Source organism: Thalia democratica, chromosome 2 (genome assembly GCF_965202585.1).
Source record: "Thalia democratica chromosome 2, ktThaDemo2.hap1.1, whole genome shotgun sequence".
NCBI lineage: Eukaryota > Metazoa > Chordata > Thaliacea > Salpida > Salpidae > Thalia > Thalia democratica.
In genome coordinates, this window is record NC_139166.1 from 59,875,708 (window position 1) to 59,896,896 (window position 21,189).

Here is a 21,189-nt window from a genome sequence, read left to right on the forward strand (position 1 = left end):
AACATTACAGTTTGGGTTCATGACGATTCAAGTTCTGACAATTCGAATTCCACTATTTAAATTATTATTTTTAATGAAAACTGAATTATTTATTTTAATTTTTTTTTGAACTTTTTTTCACAATCATGAATATAATAATCAGACCTATGTGTGAATTTTTTATTTTTTCAAATTCAAACTATTTATCAACATGTAATTTGAAAACTTAAGCAAGTATAAAAACTTTAGTATTCTTTTTATAAAATTTTACTATAAGAATATTTTATTTTTCATAGTCATATTTTTTTAATCAGGTCTAGAAACCTATTTTTATTTTTCTGAACTTCAGTTTATATTTAGAGATATAGCTTATTTAAACAAATTTTAAGAATTTGAGTTGTAGGAATTTGAATTGACCTAATTTTAATAGTCATGTAACCTAACAGTTAAATCAAAACAACTTAGCTGTTGGTTTGAATTTGTTAAAATTAGCTATGTTTTTTAAAGCTTAGACAGATAAACTGTTATATTTCCTAAATTAGAAACTCAATACCAAATACACTTCAGACTAAAACTCATAGCAGATTATTAATAATATGTTTTACTATTTGTTTATTTAAAGTTATTGAAGTTATTAACAGTGCTAACACATTCTGAACACAGCAGCTACTTAATATAAAGTTTGTAACTAAGAATTTATAATTTTAATAAAAAAAAGAATGCTGACAGAATTTTTTTATCTTGGTTTGTAACTAATAAAAGATGCGTACTAAAGTGTGTATTTAATGAAAGTGTGTACTCAAAACAAATACTTAAGAGGAAGGTGAACATCAGGCTAAATCGGTGTAAATTGTGAAATATCACTCTAAATTTTTTTAAATTAGCGCACGAACCCTGATTACTGTAAAATTTGAAGAAAAATTGTTAAAAAATTAAGGATAAGATAAAATTTTATCAAAATAGTCTTTGTTAGAATTTTTGATTTGCGCTTTCCATTAAAAACCTATTAAGCTCACCAACTTTGATTGCTTATATCTCAAAAGTTACGTTAAACTCTGTTACACATTTAAAAGTGCCCGATAGCTTAGATGAGCGATTCTTAACCTGTAGTAAAATTATTCCTGAGGGTAAATTCCCTTGCTTTAGAGAGTAAATATTTTTTATTAAAAGTTATGTAAATTAGTGTTTATTAATTGTCTTCTTAGTTTATAAGTTAGTATTTAGTTGTGTTTTTTTAAGTTTATTAAACTCTTTGAATTTTACAATTATTTACATTCAATAAGCTTTAAGTTCAAAAAGTCTGTTTTTTTTTCTCGAAATTAAACACTATTTTGTATATTGGGGTTATATTTAGTAATAGCCTTCCAATAAGAGTTAAAACATGAAAAAAGTGTTAAGAACCGCTAGGTTAGATAAAGCTCTGCAAAACTAGGTCAATTTGTAAAAAAATAAGGTACCCCCATATGCCTTTAATCTTTTTAATTTTAATATGTGTCTTATGTAATAAAAAAAGCACATGTTAAACGAGTTTAAAATTGACTTAAATCTAAAAGCGTTTAACTAACCCCGTTTTTCCAAGTGTTTAACCACCTTTTCATCCCGTTCTTGATCAAATTTTCCATAACAGTTTTCTGTTAGAAGGAAGTTTTGTATTTTTGTTGTTTATATTTTAAGTTCTATAGTAAACCTTACTTTTATTCAATGGATTACTATCTTATTACATTGCTAAGCACTTATAAAAGAAAAAAGCAAGCTTTTATATTAAACAAGATTTTAACAAATACTTTTCATTCAATCTACTAGTTTCAGCTTTTCAGGGTGTAAGTAAAAAAAAAAGGAAGTCTGAGTTACATAGAGACAAAAAATAATAAAGAATAATAATCAAAACAAAAGTAATTGATAAATAAGCAATGTTCCTTGCAATATTTAGAAAATTGTGTTGGAAAGAATTTTATAAAATTTGTTGTTTAATATTTTTAAATCTTTTATAATGAATTTTCTAAATATTAACAAGAAATAATTCCTAAAAGTTTAAGGTATTTATCTTAAAAAACGTATGAGATAGATTTTTAGGGGAGTAGTCTTTTTTGTCGTTTAAGTTTATACCTCTCATAAGAAACTTATTGTTGCCTCTGACCTTGACCTGCTATATCTCAAAAAAATTTTAGAATAATAAAAATCTTTTAAAATCAACTTGTAGCTCTGGTTACAACTCTCCAAAATAAGATAAAATTGTGAAAAAAAGTGATTTACTCCCTTCTATGCCCTTCAACAAGTAGAGTTTTTTTTTTCTTTATAATTAAAATCAAAAGATAAAAAATTTAAGTAAAGCTTGTTAGATTAAAGGACGGTTTCCAATATGAGTTGTTAATAGTCAAATATTCAAAGTAATATTGCCCTCTTTTGGACAAATTTACTAACTCCAGGGAATAGATTGTCAAAATCTTAGATAACGTAAAGAAGTTTGAAGGCTTTCTGTGAAGAGAAAAATGTCAAAAAAAAGTTCATTCTGTAAAACTATGCATCAGACATTTTATTTTACAGTAACTTTGATACAAACAAAAATATGATCCATACTTATAGCATAACTATACATTTTTGTATACATGTGTTGTATACAGTTTACTATTTTGAAACGTTTAGTTTTGATACTTTTCAATTAAAATAAACCAGTATTTTGTTTAATAAGCTTTTCTAATATTAATAATTTATATAACTAATAATATTTTTAAAATTAACAGGATCAAGTTCAGAGCGTTTCTTTCTGTACGTGGAAATAAAAAGAAAACATTTGAACTAGACATTTTCCTATAGTTTCATAAAATAACTCTTTTTCAAGTTCAAGGTAGTTTACCTTTGAACTAATTTTATAACTGTGTGTGTTTTTTTTTTCAATTTATTATTTTTATTTCAATTATTATTTATTTCAATTGAAATGTTATTTCAAAGAAATGTATCTTAAATGTTCAAACTTTTTCTAAACAAATATATTTTAAGTTAGACATTCATTGTATGTTTTTGTTTTATCCAAATTACCTTAAAAATTTACCTTTTATATATTTTTAAATCATTTATGATTAAACTAATTATATTTCAAATTTTGATTTTAGAAATAAATAATAAAGGTTTACTTTACTCTGTAATAAATTCTAATAATTTTTTATTTTTATTTCACATATATTGTAATGTTTTAATTTTAATTGATTAGACTATAACTATTTTTTAAACCATGAATTTTTATGTACAATAAAACTACTTTATTTTTTAAATTATAAAAGTGAACAATTAGTTTTGACAACAAGTAATGCTTGCATTAAATCAAAAATGTTTTTTTATTTTTAAATACTTAATCAAAAATGCTAAACTAACTAAGACCTGGCTGATTTTTTGTTTCGTTTCCGTGACGAGATTTTAGTTGATTTCTTCTATGATTGTGTGGTTGCTCTAGTGTTAAAATGTTTAATTATGCATCATTGTTCAAGTAAATTGTTAAATACTTTTTTTTAAGTTTCAATTTACACATTTAAACTTCAACTACGTTTATTTTACATCACATAAAGCTAGTGGTCTTTAATATTTTGACAATCTGTTCACACCAAATTGTTAGAAAACAAATTTTTTGCACACTAGACTAAAAAACATAAGTAGTTATTTTAATTTTTGTGCGTTTTGACTATTTTAATATATATTAAATGAGTTAAAAACCTTTTATGTTTTTACAATTTAATGTTTTTCTCCTTTACTAAGTATTCTCTGCATTTTAAAACAATTTTATGCGCACTAGTGTGCACAATGTGAATATTTATATTTGTGCATCATTGTAAAAAATACATAAAGTTTTATGATTTGTATGCTTTTCTCAATTTCTTGTTTTCTATATTGCTTGTTTCAAATAAACTTTACATTAATGAATGTATATAGTAAACATTTTTTATTTTGTTTAAGATATCAACAAAGTTTAAAATTTGATTTTAATGCTAACCACAATTATTTAGTATAATTTATCAATTTTTAGTTTTTTATAAGAATTAAGTTTGTATATATGAAATTAAACTTAACATATTAAAACGGTTTTATTAAAAAAAGAGACAACTAAAGCAACAATTATTTTTTAAAGATCAAAATGATGATGTATTGTACAACTAAGAAGTAGATGTAATTTAGTTATAAAGAATTTTCATCGTTGTTATTTGCTCTTTAGAAAATAAATCCACTAAGCTCATCAACTTAGATTTTTCAATCTTGAAAAACCAGAGTAAATTGTAGAAAGATAGCGTATTTTTAAATCTTTTGAAAAATCATTTTGTGAAATAAAAGTTTTCTGGGACTTGGTTTTTTAATTCAAAATTCGGTTAATATAGAATTTTATTTAAGTTGTTTATTTAAAAGAAAAACCTGTTATTTTACTACTTAAAGATTGTAAGTAGTGTGGCATTATATAGTTAATAAGCTTCTATTTTATTAATTAATCATAGTTTTATTTCTTGAAGTATTACTTTTTTAAACTTTCATCTTAAATAAACAACTAATTTTTTTTTTAATTGCTAAAAAGATTACGGTATACAGTTTTAGTGCACAAGTTGGTTTTACAAATGTAGTTATTAGTAAACTCAAATTTTCTTTGCTTATAAAAAAATTTATTTGTCACTAAACATAAAAAATATTACCATAAAAAAAAACTACAATAAATTCTGACTGACCTGTACGTTGCTTACTGGTGACTGCATTATCTTCTGGTTCCTTTGGCTCGATGCGGTCCAAAGGGCGGCCTGTGTAATTATTATAAACTAAATATACAGTGTGTTTTTTTTTTTTTGAAATGTCTAGTACTTAATTAGTTTGAAGTCATTGTTTCAAAAGTATTGAGTAATACTTTTTTCATGTGTACAATTATTGCTAAGATTATTTTATTACAGCTGTTTTAATTTCTAAAACAAAACAGTTTTTATTTTAGTTTTTCAGCATGTTGTGCTTTTCTAATAGTTTAGTTACTTTAAATAGTTTATTTAAATAGAATCTTTATGAATATGATATTAACTATTGTTACATTTTTTTCTTGGATTAACTTATAAATGACACTTATGTCGGTCAATTACATCCGTTTGCAAAGTTTTGTTAGTAATTTAATAGTTCTAAATATTAGTTTCTAAATAAAATACCCATTGTAAGTTAAGTTTTTTAAGTAGTTTATAAATGTTAAAATTATATTTTAATTTTTATGAACTGTATACTTTTTGTTTAATTGTTTTTAACACTTAAGGAATGTTTAAAGGTAAAACTGTCAGATTGTTTCAAAACAACAGTAAAAGAAGAAAAACTCAAACCAGTAGTATCATATAGTTTAATAAATCTTTATTTGGTGTTGTTCATAAAATAAACTTTAATAAGTTATTAAAATATTAAAGCACAATAAAAGTTTAAGCTCAGATTAAAACAAAAGTATAATTTTTTAAACATTTGCTAAAAGGAATCAAAACCCTATATGATCAAGTTTCAAAAGGAAATAAAACTATTATACAACTTTATTTTGGTACAACTGAGTGAAAAGTTTTGTTATTAGATTTTGCTTTTTGCGTAAATAAAAAAATGTAAACACATTATTAATCGCTATTTTAGTTTAAAAATCTTATTGAATTTACAAAATACGTTTAATGTATAAATAGCAAGTCATTAAAATTTAAGTTTTTTTTAACCGTTTGTTAACAAATCATTATCAGTACACTAGAACATTATACTACGAAAGTCAAAGATTATAAACGATATTTTGTGGTTAAAAATGATAAGATTTATTCGAATGAAGTTAGCTTCAACTAAGATAAGCTTACACTTTTAAATTCAATAATGTTGAAACTACTTTTTTCTAAAGTTACAACTTGAGTTTAAATTAATAATGTTAAGTAAAAAATCCAAGTCATATTTCTTTAAACTTAAATACTATATTTGTTATTTGTATATTTAAAAAAATATTAATCTAAATTTCATACAAATAAAGTAGAACTAACCAGAAGAAATGCAGAAAACCAGATACAGCACCGTCAGTGTTTTCAGTCTTTCCTTCTTCATATATATATATATATATATTAGAATAAGAAATTTCTAAACATTTTTTTATTAAAGTACAATGTAAAGTGTAAAGTTTTGACAAAAAGTATACTCAGTCCTAGACATCTTTAAAAAGGTTTTATTAAAAGCTTAAGTAGTTTTACATAAAATATATTGTTATTATAAAATATATTGTTTTAAACACAAATTTAAAAAAAAAACCTTGATTTTTAATTGAAATTCAAACTTTAGAGGATTAATTTATAAGATAAATAAGTAAGCTAACAAAAAAGTTCTTAAACATTTTATAATTAAAATCATAACATAGACAAAATAAACAAAGCAAAAAAGAAAGTTTTCTGTTAAATATACAAAAATCTCAAGCAAAAAAACTGAAACTGCTAAGCTGTAGAAATAAAGTTAAGTAATTAAGTAGCTTAAATATAAACATTCAGAAACTGTAAAACAATAATACTGTTTTAATAAACAAAATATTAAGAAATGATAACATATTATCACTTATATACAATAAAAAATAGTATAAAAAGTTGTTTTGTATGTTATTTTAATTAAAAATAGTTTATGTTAAATTTTTTTTAATTTCAGAAGTTTTACATTGAAAGTATTTATTTAAGCTTTTAAACATAGACTTATAAAAAAAATATATTTTGTTTTAATAACAATAAAACTATTAGGTTATTGTAAGAAAAACTATCTTAACTACTTTAAAAAAGTTACAAAAAACTTTTATTTAACAAAACAATTGACAGAACTCATTTTTATCTTTACAGCAACTTAAAAACAAAAATATTAATCAAAAATGTAAAACTGACAAAGCCATATATAATAAAAATTTATACTAAAAATCAACTATATAATCAAGCATAAAAAAATGTATGAAAAAACAGTCTAACTGCTTCAATAAACATAACTATTTTGAAACTGCTACAAAACAAAACACTGTGTAATCTTCTTCTATTTTTAACATTAAAAACCACGTGTTCTCGTTTTCAACGCGAAAACTGGAGCTTGACACAGTTTTAACTTTGACCTACTTTTTAGCTGCAAATTAGCACAAGAAAACTGTAATTAGACTCATTTGAATAAACACTTGCGCTTTAATGGTAATGTAATGATAATACATTAGTTGTTTCCGTAAATTGTTAGCAAATATTCGCTGTAAGAAGTTTGAAACAAGATAAATTTATTTAATATTTAGGTCGTTTAGCAACGATAAGGAAACTTAAATAACTGTTTCCGCATTTAGCCATAAGTGAATTGTTGAACTTTGTTGTTATCGTTCATAGACAGTATAGAAAGAATTAAAAGATTAATCATAAATATGTTTTATTTTTCTGATTCATTGTTTCTGTTGTATAAAGTATAAGTTTTAAGCTTTGATCATATAATAAAGTTTTTATTAAGCAAAACACTTAAGATTTAAGACCAATATTTTTTAAACGACAAAGTTACTTAAGGTGCTAAAATATTAATTAAAAAACATTCAAAGTTTTTTTTTGAGTTTAGTAACAATAATTTTGTCAAGTATTAAATTTAGTACAACTTACGGGTTTTCTATATTCAGCAAATTTTCAAATAAGTCCTTTTGTAACTCGATTAACGTAATATATGATTTTAAACTAGCAAATGAAAAATGGTTACACTATATAACCTAGGTAAAATTTTGGTCCAAGGACCTGGTCTAAGAACCGAATAAAAACCTTTCGGTTCAATAAAGTGTTAACTAGTCGCTTGCTTTTACCTGTTAGTAAGTTAAATGAGTTATGAAAGTAAAAGCTAAACGTTTTTAAAACAAAATAATGATTTTTTACTTCAAAAGTAATAAAACTACACCAAGGAATAAACATGTTATTTTTCAACATTATCGGTATTTACTAGTAAGCTATACAGGTCTTTTTATTTAATCAAAATTAACTTGAAAAACCGTATCTAAGTTTATTTAAATGTATACAGACAAAAAAAGCATTTGTAAATTCTAGTATTTTAAAAATACCTTATATACAATATCTTAAAATGAATCTCAACCTGCGTTAAATCTTAAATTTAGCAATGTGAGATTTTGTATATTTCATTATGTATACAGTTTTTAAATTAATACTAATTATTTTTATAGCAAATTTTTTTTCGACTATAGTTATATAACCTTTTGAGAAACTCAAATTTTAAAAGTTAAAAAAAATTAAATCATCAGTTTAGGCACAATTAAAAACTTTTTCTAAAGTGATCACTTACTACTTATTTTTTGTTTGTATTATTCAACTTTACTAATTAGTTATAATGTGAAATTGCCAACTGATTTATTGTTAATTTAGGCAACATCAAAATTTCTACTTCTTAATACATCCAAATGAGTTATCTACTTAAAATCCAGTATTAAATAAAATACTATAATTTAAAATCGATTAAGCTGTTAATATCAATATACAAAAAAAAAGTTAAAGCTATACTATACTAAAAAATTGAGAACTACATTTTTTGTGTTGTTAAATGCCTGATTTAAAGCAGATTTTTCTTCTACTCTTATAAATAATTTCAATTTAATCTTAAATTTTATTATCAATAAAGACTTTAACTTTTAATTTTAGTTACCAGTTGATATTTTCAGTCAGAAAAGTACTCATAAATTTTTGACATACTAAAAGTAATACTTTGTAGTTTGCTTTATTATCAGAAAACTTTTTTTTTTCTTTTTCAATTACTTAAGTTAAAAATCAAGTAAGTTTTTTTTGATCTAACTTATTTAATCTGTTTCTATCATTTGAAACTCAAAAACAATACTATGTTGTATTGCATACTTCCAGCTTAACAAAACCTTAACACACAGTAGTGTATACGCTAGGCATTAGGTAAAAAGAACGAGCAAATTTTTGATTAAATTTTTAATGAAATTTTTTATTTGAAAGTTTATACCTATCGAATTAGAAAAAGTCTTTACTATTTTTCGGAGAGGAATTTAGTATAAACTATTTAAAAAAACTAAACCAAACAATTTTAATTGAAAAATAAACAACTTTACTACAATTACACCTACAAAAAAATTCTAAGTTTAAAAAATACTTATACATCATCAATACTTTGTGTGAAGTAGCTTAAAATTAAGTAATCTTTAGACAACCACTAACATGATAAAGCTGTTTTTAATTACAAAACAGCTATAACAAATTTTTATAGTTTTTATAAAATTTTTTATTTAACGAAAAACTATTTATTTTAGCCACGTTAAATGTGCTACAAAAAAGTAGAAAATTGTTTTTAAGCAATTGGTTTTTAAACTTTGTTTTTGTTTTTTTTTTCGTTAAATTTTGATTAAACTTTTAGGTCAAATCAAAAACTAAAGTGACTTTTTTTAACATAGTATCTTTTGACAGAAACAATTAATATTAAGCATCAAAATTTCAAGGCAATTATTCCCACATTACTTAATTTTTTTGTTTTAAAAGATGAAGTAATTTGCATAGGTTTTGTATGCCACTTTTGTAAAACATTTATAGGTTTAATTTTTTTTTGACGTCTACTATCAAAAACTTTGCTGGCCAATTTATTTATCTTAATTAGGCCCTCTTCATAGAAATAATCAAAACTAGCTTTAAAGTCAAGCTTATTCTTTAAAGCAAGTCTAATGAGTTTTTATTCTAAAATAGTAACTTACATATATTGTCCTTAGGTCCTGTAATTTTTCTAACAAGTATTATATTTAGATAACTACTTTTTGATCTTTCAAGCAAACTAAAAAGTATTTTTTTACTAATTCGTAAACAATTAAAGCTTTAGTTCTTTGTTTATCTTATAAGGTAAAAAATAATAATCTGAAAAGTACTTTTATTATTCTTGTTTCTGTTTTGCATTGTCCGCAGTTTAAGTCGTTCACTTTACCCGGTAATTAAAACTTCTGTAGTCTCGTTAAAAAGCTTTTGAACCACAAAAAGCTTTTTGTTACATTTGTATAGTCTACTATGGTTTTTAAACCTTATTATTTTTTCTGGTGATATTCTAAACTTATTCATAACTTAGAATTTTTATCAGCCTTGATAATATCCAAAAGAGTCTTTACAGCCAACTTCTATCAATTCATCTAAAAGTATTTTTTTGGTAATTATTCATAGTTGTTAGTAAGTAAAGCAACAAAATTATTTTTAAAATAATATCTGTCCAGTCGAAAACAATTTTGTATTACATAGTCTTAATACACCATAAAAAAAGTATAGCATTTATTCTTTTAGATATATGAAATAAACTTTAAACTTAGGTTCTTTAATAAGTTTTAGAATTGTTTTAAAATTTTGTTATTACAGCATAACTTATTTCTAGATAAAATCTAACTAAAGTGTACTTTTGTTTAAAGACGTTTTGATTGAAGCAGATCTTTTAAATAAAGTACAAATAGTTAGAAAGTTCAAACTGTTTCTCGGTCAAAAACTATTTTTTTTAAATCATACTAAACTATTAACTGATTTTATAAAATTCTATTTTTCTATCTGTCACATAAAAGTGATTAACTATTCTTCGTTTCGATAATTTCAGATATTTGTTGTCTATTCTGCATTAGAGTTTATTCTTTCAAGTATGCTAGGTTCTGTTTTACACAAGATATTTTATATGTCATAAAGTTTCTTCTCACAGCCTCAACTATAAAATTAAGGTCTTTCATCTTACCCATCAATAAGGTAAAATTTTGGATATTTTTTACCGACTCACAATCGAAACTTGCTTCTAAAAGTTGTTGAACGTTTAATAAAGTAATCGTAACTTAAATCTAGTTCTACTGTACTGGTCTCATGCTTAAAAACAATTTTATGTCAGCATTTGATATTCCAAAGGTGAAAAAGGTTCGAATTTAACATTTTAGTTAGAGTTAACAAGTTAAATTGTTTTAAACAAGCCTCGATGTCAATTTTATGACATGTATGAAAGTACAATTTTTTCCTCTTACTTTGAAACTATTTTCGACAAAAAATAATTTAGGTGTTTATCAATATTATGAAAAAACATACAACTAATAAATAAAACAGGCACTAAACAAATTTAAGCTGACCATTTAAAATTTACATCAGTATATATATCGCGTTAGATCCATATTAAACTCAAACTTGCTTAAACCTATTATTTATCAATAAAATTATTTACAAGCCAGTATAACAGAATATTTTTAGAGGCAAAGAAATGTTTTAAATACATGTAAAATCGGTTACTCTCCATAGTTATTACGAGTTTAAAGACAAAAAAAAATATAAAAAATTAACGTACTTGTTTGATAAAAAAGATAAATTTATACATTGTGTATGTTTTAAACATTGTAAACATAAGCTTTTGGCATATATACGCTTGCCACTCGTTTTTACAAAAAAAATCAGGTTTTCTAGTTTCTTCCAGGTTTTTGAAAGCACATCATTTTTTGATGATTTTTAGTAGTTAATTATTATTAAGGAAAAAAACTGCTGTTCAAAAGATACAAATATTTAAGTATTACTGTAAGTATTGCAACTTATTTTATTATAGTGGAACATGTACTAAATTCTTCTAAGATGGTTGTTCAAAAGTCGTTGTGTTGGTTTATACAAATAGCTAAAAGTCTACTTAGTTTTTTTCTTAGTTTGAACATGTTATCTTTTATTGATTCTTCTTAATCTATTTCACTAAATGATTGTTTGATATTTTAATAATTGCGATAACTACTTAATTATTACTAATATTTTTAAGAACTAAGTCCTAGAACTGAAATAAAGTTTAACAAGTATGCAGAATTAAAATTTGTTGTAACTACTATTTTTCTTTGATTTCTACTTGCTTCTATTGACACTTTTATTTCACAACAATATTTAAAGTCTAAATTTCATCCCTTAACAGCTTATTTAACTTCCGTTAAAAACAACTGACTTTAACGAAAGTAGTAAAATGTTCTGCCTTATACATTTAAAGTTTTAAGCATAACTTTAAATTAAAACTACTTTATCACAAAACGTGGTGTCATACTTAAACACTAAAATAACTGAAACTATAAATTATAACAAACATTCATGTATAATACTACTATAAAATATCTTAGACGATATCAAAAATATTAAGTAACTAGAATTAGCAACATGTTGTATTACTTAACACAGTGTAAAAAAATAGCTATAAAAAATTAACATTAACTCAAAGTTCAAAAAATTCCAGGTTTTTATTTTAAACTACTAATTCCAGGTAGTGACAACCCTATTCTAAGAGCAGGGTTACAAATTTAATTTCTAAGAGGTTTATACAGAGCATAAAATATGCCTTGATTACATTTAAGAAAAGTAGCTTAATAAATGAGTTTAATTATATATATGCTAAAGTCACCTAATATTTTAAATCAACATTAAAATAAGATAATTACAACATAGTTTCTTATAGAATATTTTTACCTCAATCTAGTTTACGATATTATAAAAAAAATAGATTAGTTTAATAATATATTAAAGCTTGCCCTAATTTCTCAAATATAAAAATAGCCTGAGTGCATTGCAATCATGATTAGAAATACTTATACTAGACTTATGATATAAAATGGAATTTTAAAAAAATCTTATTTAAATAAAAACTATTCTCATATACAAAGTTCATTTATAAATTTTTCAGAAAGTTTGTACTTTTATATAAATTTTATTTTCTTTAATTACAATAAGTTACATTCTTATATAATTTCATTCTTTAAAAACAATCAGTTTCTTAAAAGAAAAACATGCTTAAGTAGTTCTCTTATTTAGAAAACTATACTAAAGAAAATTATCATAAAAAGTGTTACTAAAAAGATATAAAATAGCACTTCTTTTTCGGAATGAAGCGAATCATAAAGATTTAAAAGAAGTGAAACATTTTCTATTAATAAAAATTACCTAAAAGTTTTTATCACACAATGCTTAAAACTTTCTAAAAGCACATTTTCAAAATATAAACTAAAACTTTTTTTTACAACTTTAGCGCAAAATAAGGTTTTTGTGAAACTTAAACTTTCAAAAAATGGGAAGTTTAAAACCATCTTGGATTTAAAAAAACAAGTTTTAAGATTAATCTTTCCTAATTTTGCAATTTAAATAATTTATTCTTCCATTTTGGTTTCCTTGTATTCTGCTACTTCTTTCTGTTAAATTAAAAAATATATATTTAAATTTTTCTCATATTATATTAAAGATAGTATATTTATTTAATCAAATAAGAAAAAATTCAAAGTTTAAAAACATATAGTTTTAAATCAAAGTATACTTGATTTTTTAATATTTTTTGTGTTTAAATCTTCATTTCAATCAAGTTTTGAATAAAATTATAATTGATATAATTAAAACATCACTCGTTAGCTGTTTAAAATATTAAAACAAATTGAAAACAGATAAAGCTTGAAATTTAAGTGTAAATACTATTAACACAAACTTTAAACAAATTTAAGACATGGGCACATTCTCCATGAAGATCTCTTAGACTATCCTTGAAAACCTGGACGGCGGAAAACTCTGAAAAAAATTTATTTGTTTATTGAAATTATAATTCATTAAATTAAACTTATACAAAGTCTTTGGTTGTAAGATGATTCTAATGTTAAAAATTATATGATTAAAAATTTTATTTTGTTATTAAAAAAAAAACAAACAGATTTTTAAAACTAAAGCAAAACATATAAGCAAAACTTAAAATAATAAAAATTTTGTTATGGTATTTTCAAATACTTATTTTATAATTGGTATTAAACCTCTTTGATAACGGTTTAAATTTTCCCACCAACAATTTAAAAACTCTATAAAATTGATAAATTGTGCATATCTTTAAATATAATGTTTTGTGTACATAATTTTATTTAAAAGAAAAACTTATGTTTTATTTTAACTCATAAAAATTATAATATGAAGGTCAGTAGTAACTTCAACTTACTATCTAATTATAACATAATTTAAAATATTACTGAGTTAATACCACTGAAAATTTGAATATCACCAAACGAAAACTAATTTTACTACAAAACTAATTAACTTTACGGTTGAGAAAACAATAACAGAGCGTAAATTTGATTTAACAACAAAATAAAAAGCTTTAAACTTGCACTTTTAAATATTATTATCCGGGCTATTGCAAAAAAAAGTTCAAGTATTTTTGGTAATAAATTGTACACCTTATTATTTTATTTATATTTAAATTATAAAACACCTTAATTTAAAAGTAAACTTCTATAAGTCAATACTTCCAAAGTAATAAAAATAAAAAGTTAATAAAAAGTATTAACTATAAACATTTCAAAATTAAATAATTCAAACCTTTATAAGTCTGAATTCTGACGTGGATTTTATTTTCAGAAGGGTGTGGTTTCGAATAACCGGCAAATTGAACTTTCGGGCTGAAATATTTTGCAGTTTAGGTTTTGAAATATGCAATTAGAATTGGAAATATATATTTGGACTATAACTAATGTTTTAAAAAACAAAAAGAACATATACTGCTCACAAAGTTGCTGAGCAAAAAAATTATTAAATAACAATTTTTAATTAAGTTTATATCTTACACCAAACATTTTAGACCATTGTTTACACTTCTGAATGTGCAAAAAAAGAATTATGGTGCTTATAAAATTATGACCTTTGAGTTTTCAGCTAGACTTTTCTAGAATATATCATAAAAACAGGTTGTGCAAAATTTTATCAGATCTTAAAAAGCTTTTACGGGGCGGTTGTTGAATTTCTAAAAACAATTCCAGTCTACACTGAATGTAACCAAAAAATGCAACCTTAAAGTTTTTTTCTGAAAATAATTTTACATGTGGCAGTTATAAAAAAAATACACATTGCGCAAAATTAAAAACAATTTGAAAAAAGTTTCACGGAGGACTTTCTTGATTTTTGTAACATAACTTTTCTTAAATATATATATATATATATAATACTTTCATAAAACTCTCTCAAAATTGTCTTTAATTCCACACAAAGTGATTTTGTGATAACTTGTAAACAGAAAACCAAAAACGTGAAAGCTTTTTTTGCACAAACTGTTTTAGTGATGCTTGTTGAATAAAAAAATATAGCTAAAAACTCATAGGGCATTTTTTTATAAGAACTCTGACATATATGCATTAGAGACAATAACTACATAATGACATTAATTATTTCAATTAATTAAATTTAACAGATTAGCAATATCTCTAAGTTTTTTTTTTTTTTTTTTATGATGTACACAACTTAGACTGTAAAAAACTTTCAAATATTTAATCAGACAAATTTGAAGAACTTTTATTGTGAATTTTAAAATTAATGTTGCGAACAACACACTTTTCAATTCAAACAAAAAAAAACTTACTTACAACTTGATAAAACTTTTAGCAGAGTAGAAAAAATTTAACTTCTTTTTGTTCAAATATACTTGTAATAGAAATATAAACAAACAAATTTTAGTAGTCTTCTATAACATTACAGCTATACAATTAATTGTTTAACCAAAAGTACTTTTAAACAAACTTTTTGTCAAGTATGTATTTGAGCGCATTACCAAGAGTATGATCCTCATCTGCAATTATGAATGTTTTCTCGGTATTGCTACCATGTGGCAACTATTAATTATATTAAAATAAAAAATAATAAAATTAAAAGTATTTTACTTTATTTTTAAAAACATATAAGCCACTAAAACTTGCATTTAATTGAAAACTAAATAGTAAATTTTCAACAAAAAGTTTCCAAATACAGGGTTTCCACTTTTTATAGCCAGCCTGAGTGAATAAAAACTAGCCAAATAATTAAAGAAAAAACTTTATGAACGCCATAAAAAAATTAACATTAACTAAGCTAGTATAGAATACTATCAAACTAAAATTTTATTTCAATAAGAAATCAACTGGAAATCTTGTTTAATTTTTTTAATGAGTAAAACAATGTTTAAATAACAAAATATAACTATTTGAAGTTATGACTAAGCTAGTATCCTCAAATAAATACTAGTTATAACAAAGGGCTTATTGTCTAAAAAAATTGCCTAAACATTAAGTAAAACAGCCTAGAAAAATATAAAATTATAACGTGAGGTTTAAAGAAAGTTTATGCTTTAGCCAGAGTATTGTAAAAACTTTAAACAAATCTGAGTTTTTTAGAACAATCTGAAAATTTTAAACAAGCCTGTGTTTTACTCAGTTTTAAATTCTAACCACCCTGAGTAAGTGGTAACCCTTATAATAGATTATACTAAACGTACTTATAAAAGATATATTAATTTTACTAAATATAGATAATTTCTTTGAATTAACATAATGCATACAATATTTTACTTATTTGTAACAACTAAAATTACTTAAACTTGAAAATATTGATTAGTATTTAAATAGTAAACCAATACTCTGTTTTAGTTTAAATAGAGGGCAGTTAAAATATTTGCTTAACAAAATTATATTACTTTAATTAGAAAATTTACAATTATAGATGATTATTTTTAAGCAAGATATTAAACAAATATTTTAAATTTTCGAAAATACAAAAATGTAGAGTTAACATAACTAAATGCATTTACTTTTTAATAAATTATCATTTTTAAATTACCTTATCTTAAATAAAATATAATTAAAGGTAATACAACAATATAAAACTCATTTAAATAAATTAAAAATACAAAAACAAACTAACAGTTTTAAGTTTTTCCGGTTTCTGAGACAACATAGTGAAGCTAAAATTTTATTTTAATATCTGTAAAGTAAATATCGATCATAAACATGATAAAAAGTAGAAATGGAAGTTTTAAAAGTAATTGCTTTATCTAAATACTATAAATACGATTTTATAACGATGAAGCTGACACTCATAAGTTTTTTAATCAAAATGTGATCTGACAAAAAAATTAATCAACGAGTGCCAAATAAAATAAAAGGTACTATTGTTGTGCTTTTAAAACCTACAATAAAAGTAATGGTATTCAAAATTTTATTTTTAAATTTCTGTAAGTTCATAACTTAAGCAGTAAATAGATAATAGAAGACAAAAAAATGTTTATACATACTAAATATCTTAAAAACAAACAATCTCAAATGTCAGTGAAAAAAGCATAAAATAGTTTTCTGGTAAAATAGTTAACTAAGAACATAATAAATTTGCTTACTGGTAAAATTTTAAGTCTTTGGTGTTTTTAATACATATTAAGTAGAAATATATAAATAGAAAGCTTTAAACTGTATATAAAATTATACTCTTAAAAATAACAATTGTCCCATGGAGCACAAAATAATGCTTAGAAATGTATAAATTTGGACAAGGAAACTTTTTAAAGATTTATATCATACAAAAAAATGTCACAAAATTTAGCCCAAATTCTGATGGGATGTCCACAACTCCAATTTATCTTCCTCCCACAAAAGTCTTACCGCTGAAGGTCTTCTTCTCCTTGTTCTTCTCCTCCGGCCTGGCCCTGTTCAGCACCTTGAGGAAGCCGCTGGTCTTGGCCCTCATCCTCTGGTGGATGTACGCCTTGCTGCACTTGATGTGGTAGTGCAGGTAGTTCCTGAACAGGTGGATCAGGTCGATGGTGTTCTTCCTGGATGACTGGGAGGTGTGGCGCGGGAAGAGGACGAACGTGACGTAACCGATATTGTCGCCCACAGCGGCCTGGGGTTGGTTCTGCAACTCGGCGGGCGGGTTGCCGTGGCAGTAGAGGACCTGGGGGCCGGTCTGGTTCCTGCGGCGGGCTTCTTTGAACTCCTGTTTGATTTATTAAGGTAAATAAAAGTTTGAAAATATGAGTAGAGTTTGTGAAAATGTTATTTTGCTGTTTTGTATTTCTGTTAGGAAACTGTTGTGACTATATGTTGATAAATAGTTTTGAAAATGAATGATAGTAAAGATCAAGTTAAAAAACTTTGCTGTTAGATGATTAAAACTAATTTTTATTAGTCAAGGTGAAAAACTAAAACAAAATTTATTGACATGATTTCAAAATTAAAAAACAATAAAACAACCACAATAATATTAAAAGAACTCAGAATTAAAACTTTAAATAAAAGAAAGTTTTCAAAAAACATAAAAATTAATTCCAAAAATTATTTAAAATTTAGTACAAATTTTTAAAATAAATTTAGATCACAGCTTTATAATCCAAAATATTACACAGTTTAAAACAATCCTATATATTAAAATATAATTAAAACTTTAAATTCTTAAAACATATCACATTTTTAGATTTTAGACCACAAACCTGCATAAAAACTTTTCCATAAGTGACATCTGTCTCATCCTTAAAGACAGTTGAAAACACAACAGTGACTCTGTCCTTCTTAGCTTCCACGTACATTGTCTCATCATCCCTGTACGGGATCACTGCAGTCTTGGTCGATCCACCTTGCTCCTGCGCGTTGAAGAAGGTCTCAAACACGGATGCAAAGCAGTTGCGCTTGAGAAGAGCAATCTTTGAAGCAAGGGATTTGACGTCTTCTGGGAGGGCGGTCAAGTCAACAAGGACAGAAACACTGAATCCAGGCTCAGGTGAGGACTGCAAGTACTCCCCATACACTTCCTCCAACAGAGTCTGAGCTCCATGCTCTTGAAGGGAGGACCAGAACTTGAGGCAGATGCTGATGATGAGCTTTGACTTGTTACCGTCAGGGTTGGTGATGTGGTAGGTAACCCCATCAAAATCAGCTAGAGTGATGTCAGTGGTCTCGTGCTTGCCACCCGCTTGGGCCGACTCAAACTTGTGCAAGAGGTTGTCGTGCACAAGGCGGTTTTCTATTTCAAGCATGATCATGATGGTTATTTAATTTTATAAACCTGAAAAAAAAGTGAAGTAGGTTAGAGCTGAAAGCACTATTTTTATAATCAATTAGGCTATTTGATAGATAATCTATCTTTAGTTAGATTAATCAAGATTAACATTTAGTAAGGTACTTATCAAAATTTAACCCTTTAATATAAAGTTAAAAACCATGAATTTATCTAAGTTAAAACTTATTAGATTTAAATATATAAAAATTTTAACTGAAACAATTATCTTAAAATAGCAACTTAAATGTATATGGAATATATTTTTAGAACTTTTTAATTCAAGTTAATACTAATTGATTATTTAAAAGCTTAAATTGGAAACAAAGTTAAGGCCATAGGGGGGGTCCAACATTTTTTTACAAAAATTAACTTTGACTTTTATATGAAAGCTTTAAGTACAAACTAAAAGCTAGTTTTAATAGAATTCAAAAATATTATTTAACTTTTGAGATATTTAATTTTTTGGAGTCAATTTTCTTGGAAATTTTAAAACTCACTAAAAATGTATCTCCTCCTTCATTTTTCAAGCAATATTCTTCAATTTTTCAGGAAACGTTCCTTATAAAAAAAGGTAAAAACGTTACTTAAGGATTTTAGTAATTTAGAAAAATAAAAATTTTATCACAAAAATTGAAAAAAGTGTTTTTTTTTTTCAAAAAAAATATATTTTTACAAATTTTTTTTTAATTCTAAAGTAAATTTTTTTTTTATTGTATAAAGATTAGACTGTAAAAATTTGAAGAAGATTGCTTGAAAAATGTAGGAGGAGATAGATTTTAAATGAAATAGTCTGTTTTTGCTGTTTTAGTTTTCCCTTCCCATAGGCCCGACTTTGACTGGTCATATCTCAAAAAATAATTCGAATTTTTTAAAACGATAAAAAGCATCTTGAAGCTTAGAAAAAACTCTATAAAATAAGATCAACTTGTAAAAAACATAGTTTACCCCCCCCCCCCCCCACCTATGGCCTTAATCTACAAACAATAGTATAACAACAGTTTTTTATACATAAATTTGTTTAATTTTTTATAGACTATTGTTAAAGATGTAACAATTATCCAATGGCTTCAGTTAAAATAAATAGAAATAAATGTTTAAATTATATTAGAAATATTTTTAGAAATACAGAAGCTTGCAAACAATGTACATTTGTGTTCAATTATAAAATACAGCTAACATAAATTAAGGGAAAAGGGTCTCAAACATTATTTTTTACAAAAAAACCATTGGCTCTTCTCTCAAGGCTAAGAGAACAAACTATGAGATACTTTTTATAGAACAAAAAAATTCAAACTACTTTTGAGATAATAGAGTTTTGTAAAACTAAATTTGTAAACTAAAAAATTTGATACAACTTAACTTTTCAAGGTTAATTCTCTTCAAAATTTTTAAACTTCCCAAAAATCTATCTCCTCCTTCATTAATAAAGCAACTTAATTCATATTTTCAGGAAATGTACTTTTTAATAACACAAACAACTAGTAAAAAGCAAAATTTTGATAAAAAGCCTTAAAAAAATTTTATGAATAAAGTTTGAAATAAAAACTTGTTTATTAAAAATAAAAAATACTAAAATTAAATTTTTTAGTTTTTTACAAGTTTTTGAAAATTTATTAAAAATTACTTTGAAAAAGTTTAAAAACAATTGCTCAAAAACTAAAGGAAGAGATAGATTTTTATTGAAATAGACTACTTTTGCCCTCTTAGTTTCTTTCTTCCATAAAGAACCTATTTAAGGCTCTAACTTTGAATGAATTTATCTCAAAGGATACTTTGAACTTTGTGAAGTGGTAAAAAGTAACCAGTAGCTTATCTAATTATTTTAAAAATAAGACTAAATTTTATAAAAGTGTATTCTCAAACTCCAGGTTTTTCCAGGATTTAAAGTTTTTAGGCAATAGTTTAGATGGAGATACAAAACTTTACCACCTACACATGTCAACAAATACTTTTGTAACAACAGTTTTTGTTAAGTTTCAAATTGTCATATTTACTAAGCTTGGACAGTAAATCGGCCATAATGTAAAATGAAACATCAAATTATTCAAACTATAAATATACACCAACAAACATATGTACCAAGGGTTTCAAGCTTAACTCCACAAATTAAAGTCTTCCAGGGCCGCAGTTTTGGTGTAAAAACTATCTTTTTGTTTACTCTACATTTTATTAATTTCAAAAACATACTACAAGATTTCTTTTTATCTTATCAAATGATTATTTCAACAAAAACAATAATTACCTAAATTACAACTTGGAAAGCACAGAATTTTTTGATTACCTTGAAGACCAGTCCAGATTCACATGCTTGCAAGCCACCATATAAAGTATATAAACATGCTTGCATTGTTGCCCTTCAAAACTGAAAATTTTAGTGATTTTTGTTCAAAATTCCAGGTTTTGTGACAATCCT

The 21,189-nt window shown here is 24.4% G+C and overlaps 2 protein-coding genes across 3 annotated transcripts; both read right to left on the reverse strand.

Moving 5' to 3' along the window:
- Positions 1 to 12,990: 12,990 nt before the first annotated feature.
- Positions 12,991 to 16,714, reverse strand: LOC145830136 (DNA-directed RNA polymerases I and III subunit RPAC2-like). 2 transcript variants are annotated; one of them, XM_082938025.1, is made up of 5 exons: positions 16,653 to 16,714; positions 15,498 to 15,589; positions 14,307 to 14,386; positions 13,450 to 13,511; positions 12,991 to 13,144 (listed from the first exon to the last, which is right to left on the reverse strand). In XM_082938025.1, the coding sequence occupies exons 1-5, from the start codon at positions 16,683 to 16,685 to the stop codon at positions 13,103 to 13,105; spliced, it is 309 nt and encodes a 102-aa protein (XP_082794151.1). In that variant the 5' UTR covers positions 16,686 to 16,714; the 3' UTR covers positions 12,991 to 13,102. The 2 variants fall into 2 exon arrangements, with proteins under 2 accessions (XP_082794151.1, XP_082794150.1); XM_082938024.1 differs by having other exon boundaries at positions 13,432 to 13,511.
- A 4-nt stretch (positions 16,715 to 16,718) lies between these two features.
- On the reverse strand, positions 16,719 to 18,778 carry LOC145830135 (actin-related protein 2/3 complex subunit 2-B-like). Its single transcript, XM_082938023.1, has 2 exons — positions 18,211 to 18,778; positions 16,719 to 17,717 (listed from the first exon to the last, which is right to left on the reverse strand). The coding sequence occupies exons 1-2, from the start codon at positions 18,757 to 18,759 to the stop codon at positions 17,358 to 17,360; spliced, it is 909 nt and encodes a 302-aa protein (XP_082794149.1). The 5' UTR covers positions 18,760 to 18,778; the 3' UTR covers positions 16,719 to 17,357.
- Between the last annotated feature and the right edge of the window lie 2,411 nt (positions 18,779 to 21,189).